Raw genomic sequence first — 17,190 nt, 5'->3', positions numbered from 1 at the left:
GGTTTAAAATAATAACTTACAATCTGAAAGATAGTATAGAAGGAAGGGAATGGAAAGGGAAGGAACACCATTCAGATTTCTAGTCAAAGGTAATTGCTGCAAAAAGGGGGAAATGGCTAGTCTTGCAGTTTCCAGTCTACTCTGACTCAAAGTGTCAGGAAAATCTGGTATAAAAATGCAGTATTAAGCTAGCACAGATAATGAAGATAGTTCAAATAACAGTTCACCTAAAGTTCAGCACAAAGGTATTGACATTACAATTTATAATTTTCCTTGGCATTCAGGCAGGTGATAATGTCAAGGGATAACTAAATTGGAATAACTATGAAATGTAGACTCATGGTTTCACAATTAGTTCATGACTGTTCCATAAATTCTTCATATGTCTTGGTCTGTAACCTTGACTTTCTACTAGAGTTTATTTTCTTTGGTTTCCAGGTACTTCAATGGTGGTCCCCCTGCAGAGACTGACTTTGGAGGAGATGTAAGTATGCAGATATGCCTTTTAGTGGGATGGGAACTTTAAATTTATGTTTAAATACAGCTTCATGACTAGCTACATTTAACTGAAGGTCCATAATGGTACAAAGGGATCAGACATACTTGTGCAGTTTGCATGAGACAGAGAGAAGCAAGAAAAAACAATTACAGCAACTGTCACTATATATTTGCAAAAATTAAACCATCAGTAATAAATTGTATTGGATATATGAAGAGAACATTTCATGCAAAGATGGATATGATAAGGGACCAAAATGGTAGGGACCTCACAGAAGCAGAAGAGATTTTAAAAAGGTGGCAAAATTATACAGAAGAACTATACAAGAGCGAACTTAACATCCCTGATAACCACAAGGGGGTAGTCACTGACCTGGCGCCTGACATCCTGGAATGTGAAGTCAAATGGGCCTTAGGAAGTCTGAGCAACAATAAAGCTAGTGGTGGTGACAGCATTCCAGTTGAACTATTCAAAAACTTAAAAGACGATGAAGTAAAAGTGCTACACTCAATATGCCAGCAAATTTGGAAAAACTCAACAATGGCCACAGGATTGGAAAAGGTCAGTTTACATTCCAATCCAAAAGAAGGGCAATGCCAAAGAATGTTCAAACTACCGCACCATTGCACTAATTTCTCATGCTAGCTAGGCTCCAGCAATATGTGGACCGAGAACTTCCAGAAGTACAGGCAGGATTTCGAAGAGGCAGAGGAACTAGAGATCAAATTGCCAACATATGCTGGATCATGGAGAAAGCTAGGGAGTTCCAGAAGAACATGTACTTCTGTTTCATTGACTATGCTAAAGGCTTTGATTGTGTGGAGCACAACAAATTGTGGCAAGTTCTTAAAGAGATGGGAATACCAGAGCATCATATTTGTCTCTTGAGAAACTTATATGCAGGTCAAGAAGCAACAGTGAGAACAGAACATGGAATCACTGATTGGTTCAAAATTGAGAAAGGAGTTCGGCAAGGCTGTATACTGTCGCCTTGCCTATTTAACTTGCATGCGGAGCACATAATGAGAAAGGCGGGTTTAGAGGAGTCACAAATTGGGATCAAGATTGCAGGGAGAATTATCAACAACCTTAGATATGCAGATGATACCACTCTAATGGCAGAAAGTGAAGAGGAACTAAAGAGCCTGTTGATGCGGGTGAAGGAGGAGAGTGCAAAAGTTGGCTTGAAACTCAACATCAAGAAAACAAAGATCATGGCATCCATCCCTCTCAATTCCTGGCAAATAGATGGAGAAGAAATGGAGATAGTGACAGATTTTATTTTCCTGGGATCCAAGATCGCTGCAGATGGGGACTGCAGCAAAGAAATTAAAAGACGCTTGCTCCTGGGGAGGAAAGCTATGGCAAATCTAGACAGCATCCTAAAAAGCAGAGACATTGCTTTAGGATGCTTAGGGCTGATCCTGCGTTGAGCAGAGGGTTGGACTAGATGGCCTGTATGGCTCCTTCCAACTCTATGATTCTATGACATCACCCTGCCAACAAAAGTGCGTTTAGTCAAGACTATGGTATTCCCAGTTGCAATGTATGGCAGCGAAAGTTGGACCATAAGGAAGGCCGAGCGTCAAAGAATTGAAGCTTTTGAACTCTGGTGCTGGAGAAGACTCTTGCGAGTCCCTTGGACTGCAAGGCGAACAAACCGGTCAGTCCTAGAGGAGATCAGCCCTGACTGCTCCTTAGAAGGCCAGATCCTGAAGATGAAACTCAAATACTTTGGCCACCTCATGAGAAGGAAGGACTCCCTGGAGAAGAACCTAATGCTGGGAGCGATCGAGGGCAAAAGAAGCGTACGACAGAGAATGAGGTAGCTGGATGGAGTCACTGAAGCAGTCGGTGCAAACTTAAATGGACTCCGGGGAATGGTAGAGGACAGGAAGACCTGGAGGATCATTGTCCATGGGGTCGCAATAGGTCGGACACGACTTCGCACCTAACAACAACAACAAATAAATTGTATTCAGAAGAAAATATGTGTTGCACCAACTAGCATAGACTATATAGATGGGGCTGAGTGTGCTTTATTTTAACATATATAAATTGTTTGAGGGTACCATATAAAAAGTAGCCTTTTTTTCTGTAAAGTTGCCAGTGTAGATTGGATTCTCCATACCTTTCAATTGAGACATTTTTTTTTAATCTAGCGGAACAGTTTTTCCAGATTCTGAAATACCAGTATGTAATAGTAAGGAAGTTTTTCTTTTTCCATTTTTGAGCTGTTAGTAATTTGTCAGAAACCAACCTTTTATAAGTTCTCAGTTAATTAGGAAAGCCATATATCATCTGTATATTGTTTTGGCTTGGAGAGGTATAGAGTATCCTATAGTCTTTTTGTACATTATATTTACTTAGGTTCCAAAAAGACTGAATTTTGGTACAGAGCCACTTGGTGCAATGGAAGGTACATGCTTAAAATCACTTGTGAGCCACAGAGATTGAGCAGTAACTAAGGTGTCTGCAACAATAATATAATTCCAGATCATGTTATAGTATCCTAAAATGAATAATACTAACCAGAGCTTCAACAGTAATGTTTAAAAGAGCCATTTGCTATTTATGGGCAATCATTATTTCAATTACTGTACCAAAATTAATATTTTTCAATACAACAGAATGGCTAGGCAACCCCATCACATTTGTTAAAAGTGTGTTTTATGCATGACATGTTGCTAGATATGTTGGACTCTAACCAGCTTCTCCTTCACTCTTCCTCAGTACGGAGGTACGCAGTACAGCCTGGTGGTATTCAATACAGTTGACTGTGCCCCTGAGTCATATGTGCAGTGCCATGCACCAACTAGCAGTGCTTATGAGTTCGTCACGTGGCTTGACAGCATTCAGTGAGTTTGAGCACAGATAATGCGGGAAAGATGTGGTATATTCATATGACTTGGAGGCTGTATTATCATGGACATAATGGATTAGAACAGGAAAGGGAAATGTCACCTTCGTTTTTTGGATCAGGAAGGTAGTATACAATCTGCATAGGAAAGACCTGGTAGAAAAACACATTTGTTCTCAAATCTCATTCCTGAGCGTTTGGTGGTTAAGAGCAGCAGCCTCTAATATGGAGAGTCAGGTTTGATTCCCTCCTCCTCCACATACAGCTAGCTGGGTGACCGTGTGCCAGTCACAGTTCTGTTAGAGCTCTTCTCACAGAGCAGTTCTGCCAGAGGAAGGGAAGGTGATTGTAAGCCACTTTGAGACTCCTTCAGATAATGAAAAGCAGGATATAAAAACCAACTCTTCTTCTTATGAAGCAGTTCAAGCCCTTTTGCTTCAGGTTTACAGCAAAACATTATTGATTTATAGTTGACTAGTAAAAAAGCCCATTGTATACCAAATACAATGGGCGCTAGCAGGCGGGGGCAGAGCGAGGGACTGGCGAGGGTAGGGTGAGGAAAGGTGGCTTACCGGTGAGAGGGCTGTAGCGACGGCGGGCGGCTCCTTGGTGGCGTCTTCTGGCCGGCGGCCATGTTTTTTGCCGGCGGTGTGTTCTTCGAGGCCGGGGGCTCCCTTGAGCGGCGGCCTGACGCGGCGGAGGAATTAGTGGTAGGGGTTTTTTTGCAGGGGAGAAGGGCATACATATTCCAAATAATTTTTTTTAAAGTTTCTAGTGCCCATAAGGGAATCTGCAGTGGAACATCAGAGGTTGCTGTGTTTGGAACCAATCAGGATATAACACATCAAATGTGATTGCGTTCTCTTGTCTTGTGGACAGAGGGGCAGGCAGACAAAATTGTAAGGGATGTGATTAGGGTTGTGCGCTTCAGCTGAAGCAGCCAGTGGGGGGGGGGGGGCAGGCTCTGGTGCCGGTGCACCAGTTGGCACACGCACACATGCAGGTGCTGCACTGACGGTGGCACTGGGACTAGCACCCCCCCCCCCGCGGCACTGGCTGCTTCAGGCTGGAACGGCTGCTTTGGCAGCTGAAGTGCACAACCCTAGATATGATACTGTATCATGCAGATGTCATTACATGAAGAATCCTGCTTTGGGGGAGGGAGCTTTAAAATGCTCCACTTGATTCTTGAAGGCTTGATGCATTTATTTTGGAAAGACTTAGTGGGTGGGTTTTGTTTGTACTTGTTTGGTTCTAACATAAAGGGGGGGAAATAAAATTGGCCTGGGAGGCTGGGGGAGGTATGTCCCACCTTACCCTGGGAGTAAAACAAAAGTCCAGTAGCTAACACAGCAAGCCCTCTGGACTTCCTTGCAAGCACCTTATGTCATTTAGCCACCATTCCTTCTCTGGCTGAAATACTGTGACTTAGTGGTGATTGGTAGGTAGATGAAGTTCTTGAGCAGAATATCAGAGGGGGAAAGAAACCAAAAAGTGAGGTTCAAACTAGATGGTGATGTTTTAGAGAATTAGGTTAGAGTTCCCCAAATACTTCACAGGGCAAAAAGCATCCCCTGATGCCATTTCAGATTTGGAAAACTGGGAAGATTGAAGCTAGTCCCCCTCTCAAGTGCCCTAATCCCAATCCATATAAAGCCCCAAAATGTCAGTGGAAGTAAGTTCTCCACAGCTGCTATGTGGCTGCAGGTAAGACTAGTCACATTGGTCGAAACCCAGACCTGACTCACTAAAAAATGTTGTGTCTAATTTGCACCTAGGAAGAATCAGAAATGAAAGTTTCTGTTTCTCTTCTGCAGTCCTTTCAGGCTATCTCTGGTCTCCTCCTTGGGTAATGTTGCCGTGTTGGGTTGGTTGATGTGTTTATGTATTAGCATGTTTTTTATGTATTAGGGGTTTTTATCTAGGGGTTTTATATGCTGTTACCTGCCACGAACCTTAGGGGAGTGGCAGGCTATAAATCCAAATAATAATAATAGTAATAATAATAATTTCTTTAGGGATAAGGTATGGCATGTGTTCTTGCCAAAAAGGGAGCTACAAGATCTAGCGCTGGGATAGCCAAACTGGCTTTCCAGATCTTCATGGTCTACAATTCCCACCACCAGCATGTTTGACCACCCCTGATCTGGTGGTTTGCCTGGTTCAGTGAAGAGTACAGGTTATATGTAAGACCTCACATATACAATCCATGGAATCTTCTGTTAAAGGATATCTGGTGGTAGAACTAGGAAAGGACTTTGCCAGAGGCATTGGATGGTACCGGTATAGGAGGGCCAAGTACCTGGTTTGGTGTAAGGCAGTTTTACATATGCTTAGGATTCTATCTAGGGTTTCAAGAACAGACTTTAGATACCACTGCAGTTTCAATACCAGTTTGTCTCTTTCATCTCAGGTTTGTGGGTGGTGGTGGAGAGAGCTGCAGTCTCATCTCAGAAGGGCTAAGCACAGCTCTGCAACTCTTTGATGACTTCAAGAAAATGAGAGAGCAAATGTAAGTTGGTTTTGCTTATGTGGCTTCCCTAATGCTGCTGCAGGTGCTAATACAGGGCAGCATGACAGTGTGACAACAGGACTTCTGCATGGCAGACCTCCCTATATTTCCTCTACTCTAATCCTCTAGGGGTGGCCATTCCTTCCTCCCCCCCATGCCAATGTAGGCTTTTAAACAGTTTTCTTAAATTGGCAATTTAATATTATTATAGCAAGCTATCTTATCAGGTTCTCAGCTTTCATTTGAAAAGTCTCTATCTTGTTTTGTTGTAAAGGTATGTCTGCATAGGTCTGCAACAAAAGGAGATAGAAACTTTTTAAAGAGCTGAAAATTCAGAACCTGATAAGTACATTTTATTGCAGTTACAAGCTTTTGTGTTGATTCGGACTGGAGATACACCGTGGAGGGGAGAGAAACAATATGCCTATACAGTATGAACCAATCTGGTCGACAGCAGAGTTGTCCCTGACCGGTGGGCAGTCACTGGAGACTTCTCGGATTATCATGGAACTGGCAATTTGATCATCTCACCCCTACCATCAAGTGGCAATTGGAATATTAATATTGAGTAAGAATATCGTCCCGATCCAGTGCTTCCCTCCCAAAGTAAACAACAATGGTCACTGGACTTTGGAGTTTCATTTTGTTAGTCAGCTCTAGTTATTCTTGTAAGAGAAAAATGAAATCAGCAGGCCAAAATGATAAATCTCACAGCCATTCTTGTTTGGTGCATAAATCATATAATTTTGGGGCAATAAGAACGGGCTCCAAGGTATATTTTTCCCCGTTTTCAAATACTTCTTCAATGATTGCCACTGCAGAGTCTGTAATCCATTTAACAGTAATATATCAATTAAGACGTATCTCTCGGCTTTAAGCTCTCTATCTTGAAGCAATTATACTCCTCCGTGCAATTTTACTCCTCCGTGCTAGCATAAGAGGTAGGTTATTGCCAGCTGTACCATTGTGGGAGGGAATGTCAAGGTATGATAATAGCTGAGGAGGGTCGCAGGTGGAGTCAGGGATCCCAACCACTATGGACCAAGGGAGATACCACAGTGAGAGACGGTAGGAAAAGAGAAGAGTCAGGAGATGGGAATGTCCAGTGGACTCCTGGCTTTCACATATTCATGACCAGGAGCCGTACGAATACGCTCATAACACTTCTAACCTCCATCCTATCCCCAGAAATAATGAGGAGGCGGCTAGGGTGATTCCGACACTGATGCTGTGCAACGCCAAGTCCTTTGGATGCTATTAATCTGGCCCAGAAGACTTCATTTCATTTAAAGAAACTAGGTGTTTATGGATTGCCCCCACAGTGATCCTAGGCCACCATTCCCATCCCCCGTTTTGTTATGTTTTTGCCACATTGATCTGTATTTCATAGAATCATAGAGTTGGAAGGGGCCATACAGGCCATCTAGTCCAACCCCCTGCTCAATACAGGATCAGCCCTAAGCATCCTCAAGCATCCAAGAAAAGTGTGTATCCAACCTTGGCTTGAAGACTGCCATTTCCCTCACAAGAGAAGACTGAGGAGAAATAGGAGTTAAGCAGTTCAGCCATCTCTTTATCATCTGTTATAAGTTCACTTTCTTGTCCTACGGCGTCCCTACTCTTTTTCTTACTTGAAATATAACTAAAGAACCCTTTTTTTGCTATGTTTAGCATTTCTTGCTAGGTTAGCTTTTCTAACACTCCCCCTACAATTATTTGTTATTTGATTATACTCATCCTTGGTAATAAGGCCTTCCTTCCATTTCCTAAATGACTCTTTTTTTTTATTCCTGAAATCGTTTTATAGAGCCACCTTGGCTTCCTTAGGCTCCTTCCATCTTTTCTTCTCAAGGGAATTGAGCCTTCAGTATTTCACTTTTAAGAAACTCCCAGCCCTCTTGGACTCACATCTCTCTGCCCAACATGCCTTTAAGTCTGTCAAAATCAGCTTTCCTGAAGTCCAGTCTATATGTACGACTCTGTAAAGGTTTTCTCTTTCCCACGATTGTGAATTTCATAATCACATGGCCACTACTACCAAGTGTGCCTACTACTTCCACCTCATCCAAATCCTCTGACTGGCTTGGTGGTCTATAGCATACCCCCACAGTAATACCATTCTCCTTCCCTACTCCTTTTATATTACCCAAATACACTCAATTGAACTTTCATGCTCGTGTACTTGTATTTCTTTCATGTAGTCCTGGGGGACTTCAATGTCCACATGGAGTCATCATCTCTAGGCCCAGAACTGATGTTGGCCATGGTGACAGTGGGCTCTTGCAGTTGGTTGCTGACCTAACCCGTCAGGCTGGCCATACCCTTGATTTGATCTTCGGCGCAGGGGTAGAGGTGGATATGATGGCAGCTAACGTTGTCCCATGCTCAGAGTAATATGTCCTGAAGGCCTGGTGATGGGTGTGTATTTGCCTACCAACAGAGTACGGATCCAGAAGGATTCTTGAATGCTCTGTGGGGCTCATTGCCTCCTGGCAACTTGTTGGTTGCCTTGGTGGAAGACTGGTAGGCAGGCCGGACCATCACTATTGACAAGATCACTCCCCGACACCCTCTCTGCCTCCGCCTCAAACAGGCCCCATGATATTCTGCAGAACCTCTGGAGAGGGAGAGGAAAGCGGGACAGCAAAAGCAACTGTGGAAGAAGACTGCAACGAGGCCTCAGGAATATTTTATTGCATGCTGTATGAGATGGCAGGCAAGAGGGCAAAATGGGACTTTTATGCTGCCTCCACTGCATCTGTGAGTTCATGCCTGGCACAGTTGTTTAAGGTAGTTCGATTGCTCACTGCCCTAAAGGAGGGGTGCCAAAACATTAGTTACTTGGAATTGAGCATTAGTTAGTTAGACTAATGTGAAGCATTAGTTAGTTAGACTTCTGTGACTCACTCTATGCTGGCCTGCCCATGTCCCTGATGCAAAAATTGCAGCTTGTACAAAGTGTGCCTGCTATGGTTCTCATGAAAACATCTTGGAGAGCCCATATTCAGCTTCTGCTGAGACAGATGGTCACAACTACCAAGTATGCCCACTACTTGCACCTCATCTACAAGTTCTTTCCTGTTGATGAGAATCAAGTCTAACATAACAGAGCCCCTGGTTCCCCTCTCTACTTTCTGGGAAATCATAAATCATAGAGTTGGAAGGGGTCACACAGGCCATCTAGTCTAACCCCCTAAGCTTCTCTGGGGCTGGGAACAGCCAGCAAATTGGTACCTGCAGAGCACTGTGGGTCACTGTGGGTAGGCAGGTTGTTGTGAGTTATAGAATCATAGAATCATAGAGTTGAAAGGGGCCATACAGGCCATCTAGTCCAACCCCCTGCTCAACGCAGGATTAGCCCTAAGCATCCTAAAGCATCCAAGAAAAGTGTGCATCCAACCTTTGCTTGAAGACTGCCAGTGAGGGGGAGCTCACCACCTCCTTAGGCAGCCTATTCCACTGCTGAACTACTCTGACTGTGAATTTTTTTTTCCTGATATCTAGCCTATATCGTTGTACTTGAAGTTTAAACCCATTACTGCGTGTCCTCTCCTCTGCAGCCAACAGAAACAGCATCCTGCCCTCCTCCAAGTGACAACCTTTCAAATACTTAAAGAGGGCTATCATGTCCCCTCTCAACCTTTTCTCCAGGCTGAACATTCCCAAGTCCCTCAACCTATCTTCATAGGGCTTGGTCCCTTGGCCCCAGATCATCTTCGTCGCTCTCCTCTGTACCCTTTCAATTTTATCTACGTCCTTCTTGAAGTGAGGCCTCCAGAACTGCACACAGTACTCCAGGTGTGGTCTGACCAGTGCTGTATACAATGGGACTATGACATCTTGTGATTTTGATGTGGTGCCTCTGTTGATACAGCCCAAAATGGCATTTGCCTTTTTTACCGCTGCATCACACTGCCTGCTCATGTTTAGTTTACAATCCACAAGTACCCCAAGGTCTCGTTCACACACAGTGTTACCTAGAAGCGTATCCCCCATCCAGTAGGCATGCTTTTCATTTTTCTGACCCAGATGCAGAACTTTACACTTATCTTTATTAAATTGCATCTTGTTCTCATTTGCCCATTTTTCCATTGTGTTCAGATCTCATTGAACTATGTCTCTATCTTCCGGAGTATTTGCCAGTCCTCCCAATTTGGTGTCATCTGCAAACTTGATGAGTAGTCCCTCCACCCACTCTGTCTCTATCTTCTGCCAGTCCTCCCAATTTGGTGTCATCTGCAAACTTAATGAGCAGTCCCTTCACCCCCTCATCTAGATCATTAATACATATGTTAAAAAGAACTGGACCGAGCACAGAGCCCTGAACTACCCCGCTACTCACCTCTCTCCAGTCTGATGAAATGAAGCTGTCAGTAAGACAAGTTAAGAATTTAATGGAGTTTGTATCTTTAGCAGAGCCCTCCAACAGATACCTGGGTAATTGAAGTCACCCATGACCACTGTTCCCCCCCCCCCCCCGTTTTTGGAAATTGTGTTTGGTCTAGCAGTATCTCATTCAAGTCCTCTGACTGTAGGGGAAATGGTCACTCCAGCTGACTATGCTGTGATTTTCCAAAAGAAAATAAAGAGCTGCGCCAGTCACTAAATATGGAAAAGCAAGGCCAAGGTTGATGGTGCAAAATAGGTTAAATTGTTTAGTTACTCACTTTTTAAAAACTGCCAAAAAATCCCCAACACATTTTGCCCCCAAAAAGTTTTTTTCAGATGAGTCAAGTTGTCCATCTTCCAATGATTCATCTTTTGGGGGGTGAAATGTATTGGGAATTATTTTGGTAGTTTAAAAAAAAGTAATATGATAATTTTACCTATTTTGTACCATCAGCCTTGGCCTTGTTTTTCCATACTTAGCGATTTTCCACAAAACATTGCAGCTGATCAGATTTGGGAAGAATCTCTGGAAAGATGGGAAAAACCTGGGAAGTGCAGACAAGCAGCATGGTGCTGTGAGGAAGAGGGGCAGAAAGCATCCAAGCCAGAACCAACAACCCCTATGTAAGTGATCCTACTTGTGCTGTGTCCTTAGGCTTCACCTCCAGTTTCAAACAGATAACATGTTTGCTCTCCCTGTTTCCATTCAGAAGTCAAAATTAACCTCCGTTAGTTTAAGCTACTGTTTATCAGCACTTAAACCATGGCTTTAACAGCATGTGCTTGTAAATCTACGCTGCCAGTAGAATTTGCCTGCAGTGGGATCAGGCAAGTTCTTGTTGCTACTTGGCAGGTGCCAGTCTATAGCCTGGGCCATTGCTACTGTACACTGTAAAACAGGGTCCTTGCATCTAGGCATAGCAACTAACCAGTTATTACAGTTAAGATTCAACTGTTACTCTGGGTGAGAATCCTGGTTTGTGATCCTTTTGCTAATCAATGTTAGTGAGGTGTCTAGGATCCAGATACCACATTGAACCAGAGTTTACTGTGGCATCTGAATGTCTTTGTTCTTTCTTTCTTGCATGTCTTAAGCCCAGTTGACATGGGTCTGAGACCCCTCCTATATGCACATTCCTATTCATGAAACCTCCTCAGATGTTAAATCCATGGCTTATATCAGGCTTTTATGCAATGCCACAGAAACAGACCCATTTGCTATAATCCAGTTGCTGTAATCAAGACATGACAAAGTAATAATAATATTGCCCTGACTTTCAAAGCCTACTTTGGAGCCAGACAGGATGTTGAGTTTCCCCAGTCTTGCCTAACGTCTCTTTCTATATTCTCCCCTAAACAGAGGACCCACACACAAAGTCTGCATCCTTATTTGCAACTCCCCACCCTACTTGCTTCCAGCTGTGGAAAGTACCACATATTCTGGCTATACAACGGAGAATCTGGTTCAGAAGATTGGTGAGGTAAGTGACAGGTTCTTCTTGGTGGTAGTCTGGATTCTTGTGTTCTCCAGCATTATGGAAAGGGAGATGAGAAAATGTGGACTTCAGCTGTCAGTGTCAAGCCCAGCAAAATGGTGAGCACCAGCAGGGATGATGATGTGTTCCTCTAGCATGCGCATGCCCCAAATGTAGAGTGCTTCGGCAAATGCTCCGGCATTACCAGGTTACTTATTTCTGGGTTGCACTGGAAGTGATGTCAAAATAGTGGGCAGTACCAGTCCCCCTATTGCACCTGCCATTGATTCCTGCCATCCAGCTGAGCAGCTCTGTGTGGGGGTGGGGGGAGTCGGTTAGTAGGGTACCAATTTGGTGTAGTGGTTAGGAGTGCAGACTTTTAATCTGGTGAGCCAAATTTGATTCCATGATCCCCCCCCCCCCCCCGTGCAGCCAGCTGGGTGACCTTGGGCTCGCCTCGGCACTGATAAAGCTGTTCTGACCGAGCAGGAATATCAGGGCTCTCTCGGCCTCACCCACCCGACAGAGTGTCTGTTGTGGGGAGAGGAAAAGGAAGGCAAACATAAGCCGCTTTAAGTCTCCTTCGGGTAGAGAAAAGCAACATATAAGAACCAACTCTTCTTCTTCTACCCAGTAACCCTTCTGGGAGTTCCCATTGTCAGCCCTACCCTGCTCTTCCCCCAGACTTTCGAGATGACTACCAAAGTTAGAAAACAAACCAAAAAAATGGTTTGTAGATTAAAGTAAAAACAAAAAAAAAGGATCCTGCAAATGCCTTGCATTGACCAAGCATCAGAAGATTTTGGTAGAAGCTAGAATATCCTGTCCTCCATGGAGGCTTTCTAGCAGAAGCGTACAATAGAAGAGGAGGAGGATCTTATATACTGCTTTTCTCTACCCGAAGGAGTCTCAAAGTGGCTTACAGTCGCCTTCCCTTCCTTTCCCTGCAACAGAAAGCCTGTGAGGTTGGTGAGGCTGAGAGAGCCCTGATATTCTTGCTTGGTCAGAACAGTTTTATCAGCGCTGTGGCAAGCCCAAGGTCATCCAGCTGGCTGCATGTGAGGGAGCAGGGAATCAAACCTGGCTTGCCAGATTAGAAGTCCAGATTCCACTACACCAGGTGATCTGATTCTATTATCAACCACATCCATGCTTCCTGTACTTATAGCACAAAGGTTCATTGAAGGTAACTGCTTAGAATGGCACTGTTAGAAACAGTGCCTAGGTTCTGTACACATCATCAGGGGTGATGGTTTCATAGGCCATAATGTTGACCTCTTATTAGGTATAAACTATATTTTTTACTGATGATTGAGAGTCCAGTCTGGGAAGTAGATACAGATATGAAATCAACTAGAAGGTTGTGGTTGGTGATTTTGTAACAGAACCTGGAACCAGTGTAGGGATCCAATCAAGGAATGGAGGTCCAAAATCAGGGGGGAGGGGGGTGTCAATGATTTCAGGAAAAAAGAAAGAATTCCAGAAAAAACAAATAGGGGCTCTGGAGGGCGATGTTTATACAACCATATCTAATCTGCAGAGTTTGTCCTCCATCGGACCACAGGTTTACACTTGCAGTGTTATCAGTGCTTTAAAAGAGGATTGCTTAAATGATTGGACTAGTGATTGAGTTATCCAATGAAACTTTGATGTCAGTGAAATGTATTCAGGTTGACACTGGCAAGGCAGGGCTGGACTGCCTGGGAGCTTGACTGAACCCAGTTGAGGGTGAGGTGGAGAGTCTTTGGCAGCTAACGAGTCAGTTGCTCATAGAGTTTGAGGTAGCTGTAGAGCAGCCTTTCTCAACAATTTTAGCATTGAAAAAACCCTGAAATATTCTTCCGGCTTTGAGAAACCCCAGAAGTGGTGTGATCATGTGGATTTATCACCCAATAAATTCTTAATAAATTGAAAAAATATATTAAAAATTAATTAACTCCCACTTATTCAGAAAAACCTTTCAGGGCCATCACGAAACCCTGGTTGAGAAAGCCTGCTGTAGACGCTTGAGACACTAGGCCTTTAATCAGTATATTTCCCTGTACAGTAGCTAGAGCATTGCAGGGAGTATCTACCAGTTTCAGGGACTCCCAATTAAATACCAAGTAGTCAAGCCAAAGGACCTTTTTGGGTTGTTGAAATGCAGGAGTCCCTGTTTTGGGGGTTGGGTGGGGAGCCTCTAGTGATATACTCTTATTCTTTTGTTACAGGCATACTGTTCTGACTATATTTTACATTTTCATCTGTTTCTTGGGCCAAATAGTTGGGAGTCTGAGTTTATTTACTTCATTTCTACCCCACCTTTTACTACAATGGAGATTCAGAGAGGCTTATATCATTCTCCCTTCCTCCACTTTATCCTCACCACAATCCTGTGAGATAGATTAGCTTGACAGTGTGCGCCAGGGTTACCCAGCAAACTTCTATGGCAGAGCAAAGATTTGAACCTGGATATCTCAGATCCTAGTACAACACTCTCTTAAAACTCCTAAAGCTCAACTTTGTCACTTTACAGAAGTCTCATATAGTGCTGAGGAGCAAGCCACTCCCTACAGACATGCTTTTTGTAGGACTGCAAAGTTGAGTTTGGGGGTTTTGTTGGAGCAGCTTGCCCTCACAGATTGCCCTCTCTAAAACTCTGTTCTGCAGTCCTGTGTGCAGAACTGTAATGATGGGCTGCAGGTGGAGACTAAGCGGTTCATAATTGCGCTAGAGGGAAATTTCTCTTTAGGGCTGCAGAGTTGAATTTGGCAGCGGCCTTGGCAACCCAAAGGGATGCGCGGAATTAGGAAGGATGAGAATTTGGATCTTGAATAAGGTAGGCTGCCTCTTGGAGTCTTAAAATCATAGCCAAAGTATGTACAGCTTTAAATGAGGATTAGATTTATGGAGAATGTCTAGCATTGGCTACTAGCCATGGTAGCTGAAGGGAAACTTTCAGATTCAGAGACATTAAGCCTCTGAATCTCTGAGGCAGAAGGCGACTTCAAGGGAAGGCTTTGACCTCTCTGCCCTTTTGTTGGCTGTCCAGAGGAACTGGTTGGCCACTGTGTGAGACAGAATGTTGAGCTAGATGGGCCACTGCTCTGATCCAGCATGGCTCTTCTCATGTTTTTGTGTTCATAGGCAACATTTTGTTGCAGGCCCCTACTTGCTCTTTCTACTAGCCAAGTTGATTGAGTGCTTGTCAGCAAGGCAGTAAAACAGGAGACACCCCTTAGGGGGGGGTGCATAGTTGGTGACTATCTGCTAAGCAGCCCTGATGTGCTTCACAATTCCACTTGAGGAAAAGGAAGCCAGTTCTTAAAGCTGTGAGAACCAGAACATCATTCTCTGCCTCAGCCCTATGGGAGCCATCGGCCATATTGGGGTCACTTTGGTTTAGGCGGTGAGAACAGGAGATGAAACACGTGGTTTCTTTATCAGAGACAATGTGGCTTAGATCAAACAACAGTAGTGCTTGGATTCAGGGGGTTCAGAAAGGAATTGGGGCCAGAGGGAGAGAAGTTGAGAGTGAGGCTTGAATGTCAGCGGATACAGAAAAGCTACCTGGGAAAGGAGTCTAAAGAAAACGTCCCTTCTCTTGCCACTGTGGGATGGTGCCAGACTAGGACCTAGAACAGCGGTTCTCAACCTGGGGGTCACGACCCCTGGGGGGATTGACCCTTTTCCCAGGAGTCACCGTGCTGCCATTGGCAGCAGCCTCAGCAACCCAAAGGGGTTCGTGGCATTAGGAAGGTTGAGAACCACTGACCTAGAAGATCCTGGTTTGGATGAAGTGAATCACGGACATCGCTCCCCCCCCTAGGAGTTGGAGTGTATGCTACTCCCCTATCCTTTCCTCTTCACCTCTTAATAATTGGGGGAGGGATGGGATTTTTAGCCGCCATGTTAGTAGATTGATATTTTAATGGGAATTTTAATGGGATTAGTTGTTGTGACCCGCCTCGAGCCTATCGGGAGAGGCGGGAAATAAATCTAATAATAATAATAAGTAAACTAGGCACGGGCGGAATAGCCCTGATCAACCCTCCATCTTTTTCTCCCCCCTAGCGTGGCATTCATTTCTCCATTATCTCCCCACGGAAGCTGCCTGCGCTGCGTATTCTTTTTGAGAAGGCTGTGATGGGGGGCATGATGGAGGCACAGCTGAAGGACTACAGCCAGGACCCCCGGCATATGATCCTCATCCGTGGCATGGTACTGCCAGGTAAGAGCTGGGGGTAGGGAGCAGTCGGCTACCAGTAAGAAGCATCAAGCCGAGTAGCTGCAGGACTGGCGGGCCTGGCCTGGGAGGAGGGAGGAAAGAAAGAATGTCAGAAATTGCCACCTACAAAGGTTTCTACCCCATCCTCCAGACCTCCCAACTCCTTGAGGATCTGCTACCAAGCACTGCTTTTGTTGGGGGGGAAATAGAAGTCAGCTAGCAGCCATCTTAGACCAGGCTCAGTAGGTTCATGCTGTGGGCAGAGGCTGGTTGCAGTGAAGTGAATGGCAGTCCTGCATGAACGCTGCAGTTAGATAGTTGCACGAGGATTCACCTTCCAGACATAACCTCAGTTTCCAGTTAAAAGGTGCATTTCTGTCTCTTACTGATTATAAAGAAGAGCTTAAAAGCCAAGTGAAATACTAGAAGCCTGAGGGGCAACTGAATAAACCCCTAAGTTTGGTGCTTCCTTGTCCTGTATTTAGGGTTGCCAACAACCTGTAGAAAAAGATCCCACCCCTTTAAGTAAGGTTTAATGGCATTTGCTGTTACATGGGTTACATGGGATTTACTACCTCCATGCCACAAAAAGTTTCAGCTGCCCATTTTCATACAAGCTCTTTGCTAGAAGACAGACTTTTTCTCCAGGTTGTTGGTACCCCTACTTGTATTGCTCCTTGACCTTAATTGGTGTGCATTTTGTGTGCTCTGACAGGCAGTGGCTCTCAGAGAGCATTTCCGCATTAAGAGACATACCTTGTTTTAACCACACTTTGGATTTCGATTGGATGCAGCGAGTTGACACTTTGCTTTCAACTTAACTGTTGACAGGCATGTCGATCTGCTGTCAGCCAGAAATGACTGACAGTCAGTTTAGTGGGGTGTTTCATTCCCCCTTGCTTGGAAGAGGGTGAGTGAACCAGCCCAGCCCGAACTATTCCATGCCCTTCGATCGCCTTCCCCCAAGTGCTGCATTTTAATGCACAAGACTGATTTTTAAAAAATATTTAGGAATATTGACAGCGGCAGGGACTGTCCGGGGGATGGCTGTTGCCGGGGGCAATGACAGCATGCTCCTGAGTGGCCAGCCGATCGCCCTTGGTGATCAGCAAGGAGCCTGAAGCGAAGGCGGGTGCCACCTCCAGCCTCTGCTCAGTGAGGAGCTTGGGGTGCTCTATGTGGCTCTCTCCCATCCATTTGATCCTTGCACCACACTATGAAGTATTTTTTTATTATTCATTTGCTTCA

At 44.5% G+C, this 17,190-nt stretch overlaps 1 protein-coding gene across 6 annotated transcripts in view; it reads left to right on the top strand.

The window, feature by feature from the left end:
* Nucleotides 1-17,190, top strand: part of MED25 (mediator complex subunit 25) — a 32,931-nt gene that overhangs the window by 3,889 nt on the left and 11,852 nt on the right. For 5 of the 6 annotated variants that reach the window (XM_077313776.1, XM_077313777.1, XM_077313778.1 and 2 more), the window contains exons 3-8: nucleotides 439-484; nucleotides 3,233-3,357; nucleotides 5,773-5,871; nucleotides 10,741-10,884; nucleotides 11,621-11,741; nucleotides 15,789-15,945. In XM_077313776.1, the coding sequence (XP_077169891.1) occupies nucleotides 439-484; nucleotides 3,233-3,357; nucleotides 5,773-5,871; nucleotides 10,741-10,884; nucleotides 11,621-11,741; nucleotides 15,789-15,945 (692 nt within the window). The remainder of the gene's footprint in view (nucleotides 1-438; nucleotides 485-3,232; nucleotides 3,358-5,772; nucleotides 5,872-10,740; nucleotides 10,885-11,620; nucleotides 11,742-15,788; nucleotides 15,946-17,190) is intronic. The other variant, XM_077313780.1, reaches the window with a different exon arrangement.

The sequence above is a fragment of the Paroedura picta genome, chromosome 16 (genome assembly GCF_049243985.1).
Source record: "Paroedura picta isolate Pp20150507F chromosome 16, Ppicta_v3.0, whole genome shotgun sequence".
NCBI classification, from domain to species: Eukaryota; Metazoa; Chordata; class Lepidosauria; order Squamata; family Gekkonidae; genus Paroedura; species Paroedura picta.
This window is presented reverse-complemented; position numbering and strand designations above follow the sequence as displayed.